The sequence below is a fragment of the Eschrichtius robustus genome, chromosome 3 (genome assembly GCF_028021215.1).
Source record: "Eschrichtius robustus isolate mEscRob2 chromosome 3, mEscRob2.pri, whole genome shotgun sequence".
Classification (NCBI taxonomy): Eukaryota; Metazoa; Chordata; class Mammalia; order Artiodactyla; family Eschrichtiidae; genus Eschrichtius; species Eschrichtius robustus.
Genome location: NC_090826.1, coordinates 43,308,387 through 43,329,925, shown reverse-complemented (window position 1 = coordinate 43,329,925; position 21,539 = coordinate 43,308,387). Strand labels below are relative to the sequence as shown.

The 21,539-nt window shown below is 43.2% G+C and overlaps 1 protein-coding gene and 1 non-coding gene across 2 annotated transcripts in view; one reads left to right on the top strand and one right to left on the bottom strand.

Annotated features, from left to right (window-relative positions):
• Positions 1–838: 838 nt before the first annotated feature.
• Positions 839–911, bottom strand: TRNAE-CUC (transfer RNA glutamic acid (anticodon CUC)). Its single transcript has one exon. It is a non-coding gene; the product is annotated as a tRNA-Glu (tRNA).
• A 2,104-nt stretch (positions 912–3,015) lies between these two features.
• The window catches only part of LOC137760568 (calreticulin-like), a 29,028-nt gene continuing 10,504 nt past the window's right edge, over positions 3,016–21,539 (top strand). The window contains 4 exon segments of the mRNA XM_068537535.1: positions 3,016–3,115; positions 14,538–14,639; positions 17,974–18,177; positions 21,008–21,102. Of these exon segments, the coding sequence (XP_068393636.1) occupies positions 3,016–3,115; positions 14,538–14,639; positions 17,974–18,177; positions 21,008–21,102 (501 nt within the window).

Below are 21,539 nucleotides of genomic sequence, written 5' to 3'. Positions count from 1 at the left end.
ACATTTTGAGTATAACAATGGTAGAGGTTAGTGTTAAGGGAGCACTCCTAATGCTTATCATCATCTCACTCTCCTTTCAAAACCCTGAACCCCACCAGTGCCTAGAGCAGCAATTCTCAGCTGGAGACCAGTTTTGCACACAACCCCCAGAGGGACGTTTGGCAATGTCTGGAGATATTTTTAATTCCCACATCTGTGGGGGAATGGAGAGTGCTAGCGGTATCTAATGAGTAAAAGCCAGGGATCCTGCTAAATATCCTACGATGCAAAGGAGAGACGCTGCACGGCAAAGAATTATCTGGCCCAAAATGTCACTAGTGTTGAGGTTGGAAAACCCTGGCAGGAAGAACCAAATCCAAACTCCTGCTGGCATTCAAGGCCTGGACCTTGAATTTGGCCCTTCCCACCTTTTCACTTTATCTCCTTCTGTCTTGTTCTCCGGACCCTGCATCTTCCCAGGAACCTTATGCTCCAGCACGATCAGACAGTCACAAAATTTTAAAGAGTGATTAAGCATTGGGCTCTAAAGTGAGGCAGACCTGGCTGTGTATCTAGGCTTTACAACCTGTCAACTGTGTATCCTTGGGCAAGTTACCCACCATCTTTAAGACTCAGTTCCTTCTTCTGGAAAGTGGAGATAACAGTAGTTATTGTTTTACAAGGATTGCAGGAGATGATGCAAGTAAAGCCATTGGACGCTGTCTGGCACATCTTTATGACTCTGTGCCCCTGTGCTCCTGCTGTTCTTGTCTTTTGTGTGTGTGTGTGTGTGTGTGTGTGTGTGTGTGTGTGTGTGTGTGTGTGTATGTGTGTGCCTGCATGACTTGTGGGATCTTAATTTCCTGACCGGGGATTGAACCCAGGCCCCTGGCAGTGAGAGCACCAAGTCCTAACCACTGGACCACCAGGGAATTCCCATTCTCATCTTTTTAAGGGCACCATACTCAGGCTTCCACATTCCTAAGTGAGTTGCCTAACGGTCTATCTCTCCAGGGAGCTCAAGAATTCCTGGAGGCCAAGGACTGGGTCCTCTCTGCCTTTGTCTCCCCTTTGGCACAGCATCCTGCCCACAGCAGGTGATCAGGAAATATTCATTGAATTGCAATTCTGGCACTCCCTTTAAGAGAAGACTGCCCTGCCAATGGGTAAAAAACCTAGAATTCTGAGGGAAGCTCTTTGAAACCCTTTCTTTAGGAGCCAGTCATGGTTTCCTTTGCTGCCTCCATTTTCTCTGCCCACCTCTCAGGGTTGGGGTTCTCCAGGGCTTGGGGTACTTGCATGATTCTTGGCCAATCTCCCCTCCCTCTTCGAAACCATCTCATCTAGCTATGTGGCCTAAAATACCACTTATATGACCCCAAATTTATACTTATAGCCAGGACCTCTTCTGTGAACTCCAGATTTATATATTTTAACTGTGAACTCAATAGCCTTAATTGGTTATATATTGACATCCTCTGCTTAGCACACAGCAACCAAAGTGATCTTTTAAAAATATAAATCCAACAATGTCACTCCCTTCAAGGGTTTCCCACTGCACCGGTTATAAATTTTTCCCATGGCCTACAGGCCCATTTAAAACTCTTGATTTCTCACCTCTTGACATTGTCCTCCTTGCTCACTCTGCTCAAGCCACATTGGTTGTCTTTCCAATGTTCAAATAAGACAAACTTATTCCCCTTCTCTGAGCCATTGTCCTTGATGTTGCCTCTGCCTGGAACACTTGTCTCCAGATCAATACATGGCTTCTCATTCAGATCTCAACCAGTACCAGTCCTGAAGAGGACTTCCACTCTTCTCCCAGCCTATCAGCCTTCCCCCCATCTCTCTCCAACTCTCTAAGTCATAACCTTGTTTTGCTTTTTTGAATGCCTATCATTATCTGATATTTGTTTGCTTCCTTAATGATTTTGTCTCCCCCCACTAGAAAGTGAGCCCCACAAGAGCAGGAGACTTGTCAGCCTTATTCTCCACTGTATATCTTCAGCACCTAGCCCAGTGCCTGGCGCATAGTAGGACCTCAATAAATAGATATTGAACAGATAAATAGTTGAATGAAGGTGCAGTGAAGGCACTGGAATGAGAAGGCTTGAGTTCTAGCCCCTGTTCCATCTCTATGTGACCTTGGCAAGTCATTTTGTCTCTCAGAGTCCGTAAAGTAAGTCTCACAAGATAATACTGACCTTATAAGGTTAGTGTGAGGATCAAATGCTATAATGCATGGCAAGTTCTTGGTACAGTGCTTAGCACACAATATGATGATCAACTAATATTGGTGCTTTTTTCCCTCTTTGAGCTTCACTTGCCTCACAATAAGGGAAATGATACCGATTGCATGGTATTGGGTCGTTGTAGAAGTGATATTAAGTTACAAGTCTTTCCTTCCTCTGGGCCTTTGCACATAGTATTCCTTTTGCTCCTCTCTCCCCATTTCTTCCCACCTGGCTAACCTTTGTTGTCACCCACTTCAGGAAGTCTTCCTTGAGATCTCATGCTGATTTAAGACCTCTTCTGGGCCCCCTCAGGCCCTGGGTGTTTCTGTTAGACAGACATCACACTGTTATTGTCCTGCATAGGCCCTGTAGGTGGATGGGTAGACGGAAGGAAGGATACAGGGATAGAAGGAAAGAGGGATGGAAGGATGGAGGGACAGAGGGATGATGGAAGGAAGCACGTGAGAGCACTTCGAAACAGGTTGCACCAACAGTGAGCAGGCTGGCGGGACCCCAGAGGCCAGCCTGAGCTGGCCCCGCCCCACTCCCTAGGGACCCTGCCCTGTAGCTCCCTCAACACTTGGTTGCCTTCCCCCCACCTCCATCCTCCAGCGCTCTCAGCGCGTGGTCCCCAGTCATTGGCTGCGGTCATTATTACCCGCAAATGAGAGACAGTCAGGTGCGGGGTGCTGGTGATCTCAGCCATCGCCCCGGGGCCCGGGCAGAGGCGGCGGCAGAGCGGAGCACCTGGCTAGGCTAGCGGCTCTCCGAGGCTGGGCGTGGGGACCCCGAGCTCCGCGAGATGAAGGGGCTGGCGCAGCAGCCACTGCTGCTGGCCACCTGCGTGCTGGGGGCGCGGGCGCAGCGCCGGCTCTACCTGCGCGAGGAGTTCCAAGACGGGGGTGAGAGGCTCGGCGGGGCGGGAGGGGATGGGGGGCGAAGGTAGACCGGACCCTACCTGCTCCTCCTCAGTCACCTGCCCCAGCCGTCTACAGTTCAAATCTCTGCTCCTTCCTTTCTGGCTGTGTGACCCTGGGCTAGTAGTTTACCCTGTCTACATTTTAATTTCCTTGCCTATGAAACGAGCACAGCAAAAGGCATCTTGCAAAAATTGTTACGAGAATTCAATGAGATAAGGTATGTAAAGCATCTCCCCTGGTATATAGTAGGTATGCAATAAATGCTTGTTCCCTTCCCTTCATCCTAAAAACAGGAGTGAACTCTGGAGGGAAAATATGAGCGCTAACTGTGATAGTAAAATTTTGTGTTTCATAAAATATCAGAGCTCAGAGGATCTAGGAGATCTCTTTGCCCAGCCTCCTCCCTGGAATGACTCAGGAATATCAGAGAATTAGGGCTTATTTACCTAAGGACAGATGTTCAATGGTACTGTTTCAGCCCACAAAATACTCTTCGTGTGTGTGTGTGTGTGTGTGTGTGTGTGTGTGTGTGTGTGTGTGTTTGTAAAATCTGATTAGTTCTTTGAGAGTGCAGTGGATAGGGCACTTGCCTAGGAATCAGGATTGTTTGGATTTGAGTCTATATTCCACCGTGAAAGTCTGCATAAGCCCTTTCCCCTTTCTGAGATTCAATTCCCTAATATGCAATACAAGTAACATTGTGTCGAGAACAAGCTGCAGAGATGGTGCCAAGGAAGGAATGAATAAGCCCAGACAAGGAGACCGGACAGGAAAGGGTCAGGGAGAAGGTGAAACCCAAGCAGGGTTTTGAAGGTTGAGTAAGAATTTATCTGAGGGGCAGGGATGGAGAGAAGGGTGTTCCAGGCAAGAAGAACAGCACGTACAAAGGTTCCCAGTTATGACACAGTCAGCAGTGGCATCTTCAGGAAACTGGAAATTGTGAAGGGGAGGGTGGTTGAGGGGAGGCTGGAGAACAGGCAGGGGCTGGATCAAGGGGGCTAAGGAGCCTGGCCTTTCGCTGAAAGCAGTGGGAGCTAGTGAAGATGGCAAGCTGGGGAGAAACAAGATCTGGCCTGGGTATTAGAAAGAACATATCAACAAAAATGTGGAGAGTGTACTGTGAAACTGACCAAAGTTGAGACTGGAGACAAAAACACCCCAAAAACAAGCAAATAAAAAAACCATCTGGGAGGCTATGGTAATCTTCTTGGTGAAAAGTAGAGAGGCTTTGGGGAGGGGGTTGGTAGGGGGTATGTGGGGAGATAGAGGAAGGGGCAGACAGGAGAGATGTTTAGGATTTGGCTGAAGGGTGGGTTGCAGGAAGCCCTCAGCTTCACTGGCTGTGGCGGAACATTTTGACAAGGCACAAGCCTCTTCCAAGTGTAGGTTGCTGGTCCCCCATTTCCTAACTGACCTCAGCTATCCTACGCAGTGAACCCTGTGAAGCTAAGCTTCTGACCGTTAGCTCCTGCCCCACCTGCCCTCCCCCGCCTGCCTGGGGTGGCTTTACCCACAACACAATTCTTCCTGTCGGAAGGCAGAGAACATGCACAGATCTGCAGTCACTTCCCCAAGGACTGAACCCTCCTCGCCCAGTGTGGCAAGGGTGAAATTCCCAAGGGTCTTATTGACAAATATTTCTGAAATACTCCTTGGAATCAAGAAAAAGGGGCTCTAAGTCCCAAACCCCAAGACAATTGATCATGACCAAAATCCAGCACCTTATGTGCAGAAAAGGCTGCTCTGCCTGATATCACCTCCTCCAGGAAGCCTTGCCTAGGCCTCCGCTAGGTCCCTCAACTTCTATGCTTTCTTTGCGTCAGCCCTACTCACATTATGGTTGTCATTTACCTGATTCTCCTCTGTTTCCAGTGTCAAAGTCAGTGCCTGGCTTAGACAGGTGCCCAGTAAAGGATTATTGAATGGTTGGGGCTTCCCTGGTGGCACAGTGGTTAAGAATCCGCCTGCCAATGCAGGGGACACAGGTTCGATGCCTGGGCCGGGAAGATCCCACATGCCGTGGAGCAACTAAGCCCGTGCGCCACAACTACTGAGCCTACGCTCTAGAGCCCTTGAGTCACAACTACTGAGCCCACGTTCCACAACTACTGAAGCCCACGCACCTAGAGCCCGTGCTCCACAACAAGAGAAGCCACTGCAATGAGAAGCCCGCGCACCACAACGAAGAGTAGCCCCTGCTCGCCGCAACTAGAGATAGCAACAAAGCAACAAAGACCCAACGCACACAGCAACAAAGACCCAACGCAGCCTAAAATAAATAAATTTATTTTTTAAAAAAGGATTATTGAATGGTTGAACTGAACTTATACACACACACACACACACACGCATCCAAAAATCACATCCTATGAAGAAAAATGATGTTCCAAGCAATCTTCCTACAGTAGGACTTAGAGACGTTAATTTTTGATGTTCAGTGCCTACTTTAAAGGAATCAACCCAAAATGTAATTATTATGCTGAAAGGAGAGAGATCAGAGAGATGTGCTGAGGGGCTGATGACTGCGGAGGGTTGGGTAGTGGGGTCACCAGGGTTCTGAGGCTTATCCTCAGAGTAGAAGACCCAGAAACCAAATACTGTTAGGGTACTCAGACCTGGGGAGATTTAGATGCTGGCTTGTTCTTCCAAACTCATATGAGGCTGGTATACAAACCAGATGTGCATAAATTCATGAGCATCTCAGACTTAACATGTCTAAAGCAAACTCTTGTGTTCTCCTCCAGACTTGCTCTTCCCCTGGTTTCCTCCATCTTAGTAAGTGACCCAACCATTCACCTGGTTGTTTAGGTCAAAAGTCTTAAGAGTCATCTTTGATTTCTTTTTTATTTATTTTCCCCTCATCGAATCTAGCAACAAGTCCAATTGACTCTACCCTCAAATTATATTCTGAATATGGTATTTTTTTTTACCTCTCATATTGCTGCCCATGCTAGTCCAAGCTATTATCACCACTCATCTGGACTGTTGCAGGAACTCGAGTGTCTTCTCTGCTTCTGTTCCTGCTTCTCCATAGTCTCTTCTCATCTAAATTTCAGAATGCTCCTTTTGAAATATAAATCAGATTGTAGCATTCTGGAACTTAAAAACCACCACTGTCTTTCTATTAGATTTAAAATAACATCCAGGCTTCTCACCATGACCTACAAGAACCTCCGTGATCTGATCCCTGCCTGTCTCTCCAATCTTATCTCCTGCTTCTTCATTACATTCTAGCCACACTGGCTTTCTTGCTGTTTCTCAGACACTCCAGGCTCAGTCCCATCTCAAGGCCTTTGCACTTGCTGTGATTTCTGCCTGGAATATTCTCTTAGATCTTTACGTGGTTTACTCCTTCTCATCATTCAGGTTTCTGCTTAAATGTCTCTTTAAATGTCGGAGGGGCTTTTCTTGTTCACTCTATCAAAAAGTATCCCCCCATATACATATCTATCCCTTTGTATGATTTAATTTTTTTCAATCAACCTTTTTGAGATATAATCTATATACATAAAATGCACCCATTTGAAGTGTATCATTCACTGAATTTTGAAAAATATAAACACCTGTGTGACCACCACCACAAGTAATATATAGAACATTTCCATCACCCCTGAAAGTTCCCTCATGAACATTTGCATGCTTAATTTTTCAGAATACTTTTCACTGTTCGATGCATTTCTTGTTTACATGTTTATTCATTGTCTTTCTTTTTCTCCTCACCATTAGATTCACCTCCTGAGAACACAGTGCTTCTCTGTTGTGTTCATTGCTGTATCTGTAGCCTGCAGAACAAGTACATAGCAGATGCTCAATTATTTTTGAATGAATGAATGAATTGCACTGGGAAATGACCCTTTCGAGAGATCAGAATGCTCATACTAGCCAAGGCAAACACTTCCTGGTTGTCAGGGACCCAGGAAACCAAATGCAGCGAGTCAGAACTTAATCTTTGTTGAATGCTTATTGTGTACCAGTGGATTTTTTTCTTTATACCTTATTTTATTGAATCTCTCAACAGTTCTGTCAGAAAGATGATATCTCTCTTTCACTGATGAGGAAATTGAGGTTCAAAGAGGTTGAGTGACCCTCCCAAGTTTACACAGCTAGTGTCAAAAGTGGTTTGGAGGCCAAATAGGCAAACTGGAAAGCATTCATTGCATTTTGCAGTTAAGAGACCATTTCACGACTCAGAGGAGTGGTGGAGGTGGAAGGCTGCCTACAGTAGATTGAAGGATGGATGAGGACCTGGGAAATGAACAGGACAGCCGTGGGCTATGTTTTGGAGAATGCCGACTGAGAGAGGAAGTCATGTAGGGCTCAAGTAGGTAATTTGGGATGCAAAGGGAAAGTGAAGGTGGAAGGTTTGGATGACACAGTGGGGCTTTTGCAGAAAGGCAAATGGGCAGGGGAGGAGTGAGCAGAAAGGCAAATGGTCGAGAGGAGTGAGCAAGGTGATGGATGCACATCTCTATCAACTTTACAACCCCTGCACTTGGTACAGTGCCCAGCTCATAGAAAATGCTCGTAAAAATTTGTGGAAAGAAGGATGGAGGGAGGGAGGGAAGAAGGAAGGACTGTGAGAATTAGATAGGAAGGAGACAGTTGACTGGAAAAAAATGGAGGGGATCAAAGAACAGGTGTACTTTGAGTAACAGAGTGTGAGAGTTGGCGGATAGAAAGCCACAATCATGGAGGGGGGAGTTTGGGTTTGAGATTTCAGAGGTGGAGCAGTTTCTGGTCACGATAAGGTCCAAGGTGTGAATGTAGGGGCAGATGGCTAAACTGGAATGGATGGAAGGTCACTGGAGATGGGGTGTGTTATTAATAATTGGAAACATTCAGAGACAAACCTAAATATCCATCAGTAGGGGCCCAATGAAGTGAAGTATGATACAGCCATATAATGTTTGGAAAGTTCTTAATGTCATGGAGAAGTGTTTATGATCTAAGCTTAGTTGTAAAAAGCACAAAATTACATATAAGGCATATATTGTCACTATGTAAAATATATTTGTGCATAGAGGAAAGGAATAGATGAAGATATACCAAAATGTAAATGGTAAATAATGGAATTTCAGATGACTTTTTTTTTTACTTTATTTTCTACAATGAACTTGTGTTACTCTTTTAATTAAAAACTATTAAAAATGAAGAGAACTGTTCTGTCTTTCCATTTCCTTCTGGAACTGAATTTCCTCCTTTTGAACTCTAGTTTTTACAGCTAAACTGTATCTGATGCCTTAGGTAACCTTTATTAAGCATAGTTTTACTCACTAGGCATGATGGTTTACACACTCCAATTCTCACCTCCACTCTGTAAAGTAATTATTTTTCCAGTCTACAGGCAGTATAACTGAAGCTCAGAAACACTGCATAATTTGTCTGAGGTCACACAGCTATTAAATGGCAAAGTCAGGATTTGAACCCAGGACTGTGTGATATCAAAACTGATTTTTCTCACATTACTCCTGCTCCCCACCCCACTGCCTCCCATGAATCTGGTACTTGAAGGCCTTCTAGCTCACATTTTAAGTAGTGCCTAGCAACCCCAAGAAAGGTAAAGCTTAGATTCTTTGAATGTCAGAACTGAAAAGGCTCTGAATGCTCATCTAGCCCCAAATGGCCTCCTTCTCCCCATTTACAGGTGGGAAAACTGAGGTCCAGAGAGAGGATATGACATGGCAGGACCATTTATGGGTTTGTGGCAGAGCTTGAGTCAGGCTCCTTTCTTTCTGCTGTTTTCCCAGACTATTCCAGGCCACATTGCAACTTGGCAGCTAGAGGGTTTTTAGAATTCAACCCTCTCATTGTACAGATGGGAAAACTGAGACCTAGAGAGGAGAGGTGGTTTCCCCAAAGTCACACAAGTGAGTCAGTGGCAGAGATGTTTGTTGAACCCAGGTCTCTTACCTCCATAAAGGATGCACTGGCCACTGATGCAAGCTGCCAAGTGTCAGGTGGCCAGCAGGTAATCATACCAGTGGCCTCAGGGACAACATGAGCTTTTGGAATCTCAGACTTCGCATAAAAAAAGGGCACATTAAAATATGCAGGAATTGTGGTTGATTGAATTGGAGAATCATTGAATTAGTGACATAAACAGGTGTGAGGGGGAGAGCTAATGGTGACAGCAAAGACCATTGTCAAAGTACAAAATCAGACAGAAAGAGACTGGAATTCAGATGAGGGACTGAATGATGCAGAAGTCACAAGGTCTGTGTGTGTGTGCGTGCGTGTGTGTGTGTGTGTGTGCACGCGCGTGTGTGAATGTTAATTCTGTCAGTTCTCAGACTTGACCGTGAAAACTTGGCTGAAGAGACATTCTGAGACAAAGGACCTCTGTGCCCAGCTGGCTCAGGCTTGCTGAGGAACAGCCTGCTGCTCCGGCTTATGACTGATAAGCTATTGGGACCATCTGTGGATTGTGGATACTTGGACATGCTGGGCCTGAGGAAGAATCACCCTGGACAGATGCCCAAACCCAAGAGGTCTGATCCAGCTGGCCTTTCCAGGTCTCAAGTACAAACTGATGGCAAGGATCTCTCCAGAGGCTGCAGGGATGTGGAGGTGAGAGCAGGAGCCGTTGTTAACCTACAGAAAAGAAAAAAAAAGCCTGGAGGGGAATATAGCAAAATGTTGACAATGGTCATCTTGGGAGGTAGATTATGGATATTTTTACTGCATATTTGCTTCCTCTGGGCTTTCTACATCTCCTACAATAAATTATTTATTTTGAAAATCCAAGAAATATAAAATAAGAAAAGCAGATGATTTATTTGTCTGTCTCTCTGTTTAGACCCTGAGCTCTTTGAGGGATTATGTCTTGTTTGTACCCTGGCGTCTAGCACTCACACTGGCACAGTATAGGTTCTCTGCAAAAATTTAAGTGAAGGGCTTAAATTCTATCATAGTTCAAAAATTTAAGTGAAGGACTTAAATTCTATCATAGTTCAAACATATGGGCTCTTGTTTAATGTTCACTTTCTTAGCAAACTTGGCTATCTGCTTCTTAGGGTATAGTTGATTAGAAATGACAGCTTACAAAATGAACGGAGTACCCACTACAATACCCATTCAATGACAGCAAAAAAAATAATTTTAATAGTTATTATTAATCATCATCCTATTAATTAATAATTATTACTATTATCTTTATTAATTTGGTCCTCATGCCAATCTATCATTCAACAAATTTTATTGAGTACCTACTACGTGCACAGTGTTCCTTTCCTTAAAGAGTTTAAATATAATCCTTACTTACAGATGAGAACACAGATTCAGAAAAGTGATTGACCCAAGATTCTTATCCAGTGCTATTCACCACCTCATAAGGTTTTTTACTAGTTGATAAATATCTGAGTGACTATGGTCTATGTGGCAGACATGCAGTTAGACTGGTAGACAGAAAGAAAGGAAAGGAAGTGAACAGGTAAGTTGGCAGGCAGGTAAGCGGGACGTAGGTCCACCGGTTTCACAAGAGCTGGGTAGATTGCTAGAGGCAAACACACTGACCTCAGGGAGAAGTGAGTGTTCACAGCTGAACGGGAACAGCGGAGACAGAAAAATTTCAAAACAAACTCACACTTCTGCTGTACATTACAGCCTAGTACAGAGCTTGAGTCTTCAAGAAACTTAAAATTTTGTTTAGGATTCTCTACATAATGGGTCAGGGTCTTCTATAATGTCTACAAAACTTTTCCATTGAAAACGGTAGACAAAATGTTGGTACCTGAAGAGGTAAGCTTTAGTTTATCTAGCAAATTCTCTTTTGCAAAATATAATCTGATGATGTTGAATAAATGTGACAAATATGTATTTTTATCTAATTATGCAAGCATTTTCTAAAGGACCTATTCGGTTCCAGGCTCAGGACTAGGTGCTGGGGAAGGCACAACTTTTACCTTCAAGACTAGAAATATTTCTCTCTTTACCTTTGATATTATGTATCTTTGTATACATATACACATACACAGATTCGGCTTCAAGTAGTACTTATTGAGCACTTACGATGTGCCTGACACTGTGTTGCATGCTGTTTCATTTAATTCTCCCAGAAACGATGAGGTAGGTAAAACCTTTCTATAAATGAATAAACTGAGTCTCAGAGAGGCTAAAGATCCTGCTGTGGAAGCTAGTGGAAGGTATGAGGCCCTAGCCCAGTTTTCTGATTTGAACTACACCACAAGCCAGGCATCCTGGGAGGTACATTTTGGAAATGAGTTCATTTGACAGAAGAATCATTGTTATTTGGCCTCCTTTGTTCTGCATCTTTACAGACATGGCTGTGATTATGTGCATTTATCAGCTAGATGTGGGAGCACCCAAACACCTGTTATTTTTTGTTGGCTGGATCTCTGGGGACATACAGATATTTGAACAGTTTGAAGGAAAGATTTAACAAGGGAAAAAAGATGGTAGCATCCAACCTTGGTAAATACACTGCTCTCTTCCTCTCAATTAATAAGAGCTCTCCTTGATCTGGCCCCTCTGCCCTGCAAAACCATACAATACTGCTTGCATTTCCCTTGAAACACCATGCGTTTCATGCCTCAGGGCCTTTCCACATGCAAGACATTCTGTTTGGAACACCCACTCCTACCTTTTCTTCTTTTTCAGTTCTTCTTCAGGCATGCCCTCTCTGAAATCTACCCTGACTCTGGAGGGCAGTCAGTGCTTTTCTGAATTTCACTGTCCTGTGTGTCCCTCTATCACCCCCCTTACCACACTGTATTGTAATTGTTTACTTGTCTGTCTTTTCAGACTCTGAGCTCCCTGAAGCTTGTAGGCCCCTGGAGGGACCTTGTCAGATTCAAGTCTGTGCCCCTGGTGCCTGGCATAAAATGAAAACTCAAGAAATATTTGTTGAATGAAGGAATAATGAGCCCAGGATCAGAGTACAGTAGAACTGGGCTCTAGTGTCAGCTCTGTAACTGGCAACTGTGTCCATGAGCAAGTCACTTCCTTCTCTTGGCTTCATTTTCTCTATACACAATACAAGGAGGTCAGGTTAATGACCACGAAGGGTCGTTCTGGCTTGAGCCTTTTATGAGTTAAGATGTTATGATGTTAAGAGGAAAGTATAAAACATTAAAATGGAACTTTATTAACCAGGTGACATTATTCTCCTAACAAGAAAGGCTCCTTATTTGAGGACATCTTAAACTGTGGCAAGTTAGATTTGCATCAGTACTGTTCACCCAGAAAAAATGATTAGTGATAAGAAGTTCTGAGTTCTGTTCTAACCTCTCCTATCATAAAGTTCAAGGTCAAAGCTGTAAACTGTTTCAACATGCATGCCAGACTCAATTAACATTTGTCAAGTGGATTAATAAATGAGTCAATCCATTTGTAAGGCTGAGAATCTATGGCATAGGCAAAAGCCATGACCATGCATCCATTCAGTCATTCAGCAAATGTTTTTGGTGATTTACTCTGTTCTAGAAACTGGGACACAAGGGTTAGTAAAATAGTTATGAAACTTCTCAGTCTGGTGGGGAAGACAGACATTACTCAAACTATACACAAATAACTTTATTAATTACAAACTGTAAAGTACTATGGTTGATTCTTACATTTGCTGTACACTCTTTAGGTTATAAAGGACTTGTCAAACACATGATTTCATGGGAAGCCGTATAGTATAGGGATCAAGAGCACAGATTTTGATGTTGCAAAGGCCTGGGTCCAAGCCTGCTTACTCATTTAACTTACAAACTTTGTTCTTGGACAAGTTTCAGAGTTCCACTCTCCTCATCTTTTGAATGTGGGAAAAAATAGGACATTTGTCACAGAGCTATTATTGGACTACAATGAGATAATGCATGTAAGGCCCTCTGCACAATGCCTGACATGTAGTTGCTAAGCAGTAGCTATTATTAAAATTACACAAGCTTTTTCTCTTCATAACACTTATCCCTGCATTCCCCCTCTCCTTCCAGAGAAGAGGTAGTATTTGAAATCAAACAGATTTGGGTTCAAATCTCAGGTGCACCACTTACTAGATGCAAAATGTAACTAATAATATCTATCTTAAAGCATTATCCATGGGAGTAAATGAGGGGAAATTTTCAGGGAGCCACACAAGGGTCTAACACATAATAACAAATCTTTTGACTTTGACATAAATTCTTATCCTTCATTGCGTCAACTATGGTCAGGGAAGCAGGATCCATTTCATTCAAGCCACAGCAACTTGAGGCAGGAAGAACCTGCTGGGGTCCTTCCCTCAGGAGTGATGGGTGAGGTGGTCACTGAGACATTCTGGCCTGTGTAACACGAAGATCTTGGAAGTGACAGGGGAAGACAAGAGAAAGCAAGCCCCTGGGCCTCAGGAAGGGAGGTGTTTGTTAGACTTGAGTAATGGGAGTCAACAGAGCCAGCTCAGGGTGGCATTATTAGATGTATGTTGATATGGGGTTTTCATGGGCAGAGCTAAGGCAATAACCCTAGATATTGGGTAGTCGGATTTGAGAAAGAGCAATTCAGCTACAGGGAGGAGATGAAATAAAGGCTACCCTCAAGGCCTCTTCCATCTCAAGCTGCCAAATTGCCCCATGACTCTGGGACTGTGGTGGGTCCAGGAAGTGGGAGTCAGCAACTCTGAGGCATAAAATCAGAAAGGCACTGAATGTTTGGATGGAGTGCCAGGTCCCAAAAAGAATGCCTCTTTGTCTGTATGCCATCTATGCCAAAGCAAAACAAATTTATCACCATCTCCTTGAAACTGCAAAGGAGAGTCTAAAAAGTTTAAGCAATAAAAAAGGGTAAATGGAAATTGATTGTTCAATATCATCATTACTAATTCAAGAAGTATAAAGTGATATTACTAATCTCTTTACTTGGTAAGCTAATTTTATTATTTTATTTTACTAAACATAAATATGTATAAGGGCTCAGTCCCCCAACCATATTTTCCACCAACTTTTATGAGAGTGTCTCATGCCTTTCAAACGAACATTCCTGTAGTGGTTTTCAGGATTTCACTTTCATAGGGGAGGGTGGGTTAGAGCATTAATGGAACACTAACCATATGGTAGTGCATAAATGGTGGGGTTCAGGCATCAGATAGTGAAGGGGATTTCAGGAATACTGGAGTAATCTATTTTATTTTACTTTTTGTTTTATTTTATTGAAGTATAGTTGATTTATGATGTCGTGTTAGTCTCAGGTGTACAGCACAATGATTCAGTTGTACCTACATATATTTTTTTTCAAATTCTTTTCCTTTATAGGTTATTGGAAAATATTGAGTATAGTTCCCTGCACTATACAGTAGTTCGGAGTTATCTTTTGATATCCCGTTACTGTTCCCATAACACTCGATCAGCCTTGGCTGTATTTCATTGTCTTTAAAAAAACATAAACCATTTTTATATGTTGCTTTTTTTCTTCTTTAACTCCATAGATGGATGGAAAAAACGATGGGTTGAATCTAAACATAGGCTGGATTATGGTAAATTTCAGCTCACTGCAGGAAAATTTTACAGAGACAAAGAATAGGGTAAAGGTAATTACTACAATTTAGGAACATACTAATTTACTGGGAGAGTTCTGACTTTTATACAACTGTTTTTATTTGTGATTATCAGTTCACTTCTCTTTCTTAGAATAAAAAGAAGTAGTGGAATGTGAAGAATGAAGTCTCCACAAAAATAATAATGTATTTGTTGAGTAACAGGTATTTAAAAGTAAGTCCTTAGACACATTATCCCCATTAATCTTCCTAATAACTTCATGAGATGGTTACTATTATGTTCCCAATTTTTCAGGGGGCGTCAGAGAAGTTGAATAATTTGCCCAAGGCTATATTCACAGCTGGCAAGAGGTGGGGCTGAGACCTGATTCTAGGTCTGACTCCAGGACTGTGTTCATTACCCCGGACTATACTGCTTTCCCCAACCCTAGGATTTTTTAAAATTTAACACTCTGCACTTGAAACAGGGGAAAGCACTATGTAACCCCCAAATACTGCTCTCCCCTGGAGCTGCTTGCTACAATAGAGAACTGAGCAGACAGACCTAGAGCTATGACTTGCTGGCTGCATAATTTAGGCAAGACTTTTCATTTCTCTTAGCCTTGATATTAGATGGAGATAACAGTCATCATTTGCCATGTTCATTAGACAGGGCTGCTGTAAGAGCCAAATAATATTAGGAGGGAAGGAGCAGCTCTAGGCAATGGTTTTTTGTCTGAGAAAGCTTCTGTCCTATAAATAGAATCCATTGATTGTCTTCTGGAGTGATTTCCCATCTTCTTTCTCCTGGCTACTGTTATGAATCTCATTTTCATGTTTAGTAAAGAGGAGAATTACGAATTGGCTTGAACATTTAAAGTCTCATTTAAATCCACTCTGGAAAATTGTTTCCCGAGGAGAAGAAAACTGGAGGCTGTCTGAGTGACTCTTCTGAGGGCTCAGTCTGCACAGCCCTCCATCTACTCTCAGTTTGTTTGTTTTTTAAATTAATTAATTAGTTAATTTTTGGCTGCATTGGGTCTTCGTTGCTGCGCACTGGCTTTCTCTAGTTGCGGTGAGCGGGGGCTACTCTTCGTTGCGGTGCTCGGGCTTCTCGTTGCGGTGGCTTCTTTTGTTGCCGAGTGCTGGCCCTAGGCGCACGGGCTTCACTAGTTGTGGCACATGGGCTCAGTAGTTGTGGCTCGCAGGCTCTAGAGCACAGGCTCAGTAGTTGTGGCACATGGGCTTAGTTGCTCCATGGCATGTGGGATCTTCCCAGACCAGGGCTTGAACCCATGTCCCCTGCATTGGCAGGCGGATTCTTAACTACTGCACCACCAGGGAAGTGCCCTACTCTCAGTTTGGTTTCTTGGTTGTTGCTCCCCATACCTCATCCTACACAGGTTCATTAGGTACCTCCTGGTTTTCTAAAAGGGTTCTGGGTACAAATGAGGCTCCAGGGCGTGTGTGGGGGTGGGGGGGAATCACACGGCTACACAGCTAAGTTTGGTAGAGTGGAAATTCAAGACTTGGTTTTCTACCTATGGGTTCAGTGCTCTTTCCTTTGTGCCCACTCCTCCCTCCATGAAGTCTTCTCTGGCTACTCTAGCCTCCCTTGAGGTCTTTGGGGAAATAAGCATACTCTTTAAAATATAGACAGCTCCTAATGCAATATTAGACATGAAAGTGCTTAGAGCACAGAGCCTGGTGTGCAATAAATGCTCAAGAGACATCTGAATCAGGACCTGTGATCCTTCTGAGCAATTTAACACATATTTATTGAGCATTTCCTCTATGCCAGATCTTTTTTTTTTTTTCTTTCGGCCGTGCCACGTGGCTTGTGGGATCTTAGTTCCCTGACCAGGGATCGAACCCAAGCCCTCGGCAGTGAAAGCACAGAGTCCTAACCACTGGACTGCTTAAAAACTATTCAAAGAGACTGAAATAATCTTAATTGCAACATAATGTGACCCAACGAAGTACAAAGAGCTGTGGGATCATGAAGGAAGGACCCTCACCAAGCATGAATAATGATCGTCCCTTGCATTTTATATTGACAGTTTACAAAGTGCTTCTCACATCTCTTACCCATTTAACTTTTTCACGGGAACCCTCTGGGGTATGATTAATTACCCACATTTTGCTGATGAGGAAGCTAAGACTCAGAGAATTAAAGTGACAGAGCCATAACCAGAAAGCTGGGCAGCAGCTTAAAATAATGAAAAGACCACTAACCTGGAAGTCTGGACACTTGGCTTATGTGTCTGTCACTTGTGACTATATGATCTTAGATAAGTAACTTTCCCTCTCTGGGGCTTGGTTTTGTCATCTATAAAATAATGTAGTTAGACTAGAAAGGCTCTAAGACCCCTTACAGCTCCGATATTCTCTGGAGGAGGAGATAAAGTCTTGGGTTGGGGGCTCTGGAATTAGATAGACTGGTTGTGTGATTCTGGACAAGTGAAATAGCCTCAATGATTTCATGATAAAGTGGAGATATTAGTAGGGCCCACCTCATAGGGTTTTTATGAGGATTAAGAGTAGTAATACACATGAATGAAACATATTGCCTGGTAAAGAGGAAGTGTTCAACAAATGTTAGCAACAATTATTACTTATTCTAAGAGTCTGTGCTGGGCCTCTTCCTACCACAGCAGTTGTGCACGGCAGAGCCTGATTCTGGTCACCCATGGGGTCTTAATAGAAACAGAGCTTGTTTTGTAAAGCTTCAGAATAGTATTTAAGTATCTCTTGAAAATCAGAGACAGTATGGTATTAGGGAAAGAAAGAATCAGTCAAACATGTCATAAAAATCCCAGTTTAGGGGACTTCCCTGGTGGTCCAGTGGCTAAGATTCCGCGGTCCCAATGCAGGGGCCCTGATTCGATACTTAGTCAGGGAACTAGATCCCGCACGCTGCAACTAAGAGTTCGCCTGCCGCAACTAAAAATCCCACATGCCACAACTAAAGATCCCTTGTGCTGCAGCGAAGATCTCACACGAGGAAACGAAGATCCCCCGTGCCATGACAAAGACCCGGTACAGCCAAATAAATAAATAAATAAATAAATATTAAAAAAAAAAAATAAAGTGGGTGCATTAAAAAAAAAAAAATCCCAGTTTAGTTCCTTACTAGCCTTGTGGCCCTAGGCAGGTCACTTCACCTCCCTGTGACTCAGACTCCTAATTTGTAAAAGTGAAAATAGTACCAATTTTGCAGGGTTGCTCTGAGGCTTGAATAAGATAATGTGTGTAAAGCATCCAGGACATCACCTGGCATGCAGTAGGTGAGTAAGAAGGTAGCAGAGATTGGTGAGACCAAGTGCTAGGTTTCTCTGGCTGCTCTTAGGGTATTTAAATCTAAAGATTCTGTGCTCTCTGCTCTCAGGTCTCCAGACCAGTGAAGATGCCAAGTTCTATGCCCTCTCCACCAGGTTCAAACCATTCAGCAATGAGAACGAGACCTTGGTGGTTCAGTTTTCAATAAAACACAAGCAAGGCGTCCACTGCGGTGGCGGGTTCGTGAAACTCTTTCCTGACACCCTGAACCAGGAGGATATGCATTCAGAATCCGAGTATTACATCATGTTTGGTAAGCTCTCTGACAGTAGTCGCTGTCAGCCCTGTGAGGTCTTAATGAGAGCCACTGCAGTTGTAGAAAAGGCTCAGATGGAAATTTATATTTTAAAAAATTTATTGTATTGGAGTATAGTTGATTTACCATGTGTTAATTTCTGTTGTACAGCAAAATGATTCAGTTATATATGTACAGTTTTTATATACACACACACATACGAGCATACACATTCTTTTTCATATTCTTTGGAACAGGAAATTTCTAATGTGATAGCTCCACCTCCCTCTGTGGTAAGACTCTTAGAAGACCTGAGAAAAGCAACTCTAAACCTAAATGTTAATATAGAGGTGAAGAGTCACATGGTATTAACAAGGCTACAGTACAGAGAGACACTTTCCATTTCTAAGAAAAAGAGAAAGGGATCAGAAACTGTGTAGATACTCTCAAATGTACCTATTACAATAAGGCTTTGTGCTCTGAAGGAGGTTCCTGCCCTCAGGGAGAGAAAGGCACAGAAGGTTAGGGAAATCACCTTTATCCAACATCTGTAGTGCATCCAGTGTTGCATCTGTAACCTCAGTATACTGGGCCTCCTTGGGGGCAGTCCAGCTCTTACTTAGCTCAGTTTCAATGTAGTTGATATTTAAAAAACCAAGAAACAACAGCAACTAATCCAACTCCCAAATCATTGGTGAAGAATGTGGATTTTACTGAAGGTTTTTGCACAAATTCAGAGGAAAGGGTTAAACTACACATCATAAATCAACATTTCCTTAAAATGCTCTCTAGATGTTTTTTCTTTTCCCAGGGAGCTCCAGATCTCTCTCTTGCCCTCGCCAAAATCCTCCTCTTCAGCTGCTTCGTCCTTTTTCTGTCTGAATCCCTTCTCCCTCAACTCTCTTTCTTATCTTTCAATCTCTTTCTTATTTTTCAATCCCTTTCTTAGGTAGACCAATAAAGCACTATGGGGGTCTAAAACATGTGTCTGCCCATCACTATTTTTTTCAGAATCTACCCTTCTCACAAGGCGCTTATATCTGTAATGTACATGGTGGTTGTAGTAGGGAAATTGGAAATAGGTTTTTTTAATGTGATTTTTTTCCTTTTCAAATGAATATTATTTACCTGATGCTCAAAAAACCCAACAAGTTTGGGCTGTTAACATCTCCATTTTACAGATGAGAAAACAAAGGCAAGAAATTTGCACAAGATGAGTAAGTGGGAAGTCAGATTTTGAACCCAGACTGCCTGGCTGTAAAGCCTGCGCTTTTTCTACTTTACCCTTTTGCCTTCTGCTTGGTGTGAACACAGGCACATGCATCATTTTTTAAAAGGCAGAATGAAGACATACTTTTACAAAGGTATTGATGAGGAGTTATGAAATCACAAAAGATGGCATGACTCAGTCCACCTGGGGGCTTTTTGGAAAAGGTATTAATTATTCTTTGAAGAATGAGTTAGATTTTAATAAGCAGAAAAGGAGATAGAGGAAATGTAATTTGGGCATAGGAAACTGTGTGTACAAAAGCTCAGAGACATGAAATTCAAATGCAAGTAGAGAAACGAGACCAGTGTGGCTAGAGCACACTGAGTGTGTGTGTGTGTGTGTGTGTGTTTGTGAGTGTGGTGCACGCAGGCACATGTTTAGGATAGTCAGAGAGCAATAGCATGGGAAATTAGGTAGAAAAACTAGGTTAAAACCTATTCTTGGTGGGACCTCCCTGGTGGCACAGTGGTTAAGAATCCACCTGCCAATGCAGGGGACACAGGTTTGATCCCCTATCTGGGAAGATCCCACATGCCTCAGAACAACTAAGCCCGTGTGCCACAACTACTGAGCCTGCGCTCTACAGCCAGCGAGCCACAACTACTGAGCCCATGTGCCACAACTACTGAAGCCCACGAGCCTAGAACCCGCGCTCCACAACAAGAGAAACCACCGCAGTGAGAAGCCTGCGCACTGCCATGAAGAGTAGCCTCCCCTCGCTGCAACTAGAGAAAGCCCGCACGCAACAATGAAGACCCAGCGCAGCCAAAAATAAATAAATAAATAAATTTATATTAAAAAAAACCCTATTCTTGGGCCTTTGCCAGGTTAAGCTCTCTGGACTCACAAATCAACAGTTTCCTCTAAAGTTTTCACAAAACAGGAAGAGCCCCAGGCTCTGTTTCTAGTTAGACTTGGGTTTAAAGCCCAGCAATGCTACTTATTAGCTGTTTGACCTTGTGCAAGTTGCTTGACTTTTCTGGGCCACAATTTTCCCAACTAAAAGTGGAGATAGTAATACCTCCTTGTGAGAATTAAATGACGTGGTATTAAGTGCCTGGCACAGGAGGGGCTTCCAGTTGCGTTTGGTCAATGGAACCCTGGCAGAAGATCACAGGGAGGGAGGAGAGTTCTGTCCCTTGACTGAAAGTCACAGCTTATCTCCTGGCTGCCCTCTCTACTGAACTCCTTTTTTTTGGGGGCTTTGGTAACTGCCCCTTCTCCTAGCCCCTTCAAGCTTAGGGATGGGAATAGCCTGGAGCATAGCATTATTCCTTATATTTTCTCAATGTCCTGCCCCCACCATTTACAATAGTCCCTTTAAGCAGGTTCGATCCCTCATCGGGGAACTAAGATCTCACATGCCGCATGGTGTGGCCAAAAAAAAAAAAAACAAAGAACAAAAACAGAAAAAACCCGAAACAAAACAAAGAATTAAAATAGTCTCTTTATTAAATTCTCCTCAAATAATCCTAAATTTGTGTGTGCTATCTCTTTCCTGCTATGTCTGTCTTAGCCACAAAACAGGCAAACTGCCTAAAAGTGATGTAAAATCATGTATTGGGATTTAATTTCTAGGCCCTGACATCTGTGGCTTTGGCAACAACAAAGTACAAGTCATCCCTCGTTATCAAGGGAAATACCATGAGAACAACAAGACCATCAAGCGCAGGGTGAGTGTGTGGGCTGGTCTTCAGCCTAGGGGGAAGGATAACCATTTTGCATTTGTTATCTCATTTAATCCTTACAACACCCCTATAAATTAAGTACTATCATCTCCATTTTGCAGATTAGAAAATAGACCCAGAGAAGTGCTGTAAATTACAGGATTTCACATAGAAGCAATTGATCTGAAAGCCTAGGAAGTCATGTAAGCTTATCTCTTGGAACAATGCTTGCCATGGCCCACTTCCCCACTGCTAGATATTGGAAGAGACGGGGGAGGTGGGGAGTGCTGGACTTAGAAATGGGTGGTGAGTTTACCTTAGTAACATCAGGGTTAGAGAGATCTAGGTTGGCTGGAGGATAATAGCTGGATTTCATCAGCGACTCAACAGGAAATCACTGAATGCCAACTCTGTGCTGGGCCTTGGGCTGGGGATAGAGTGAG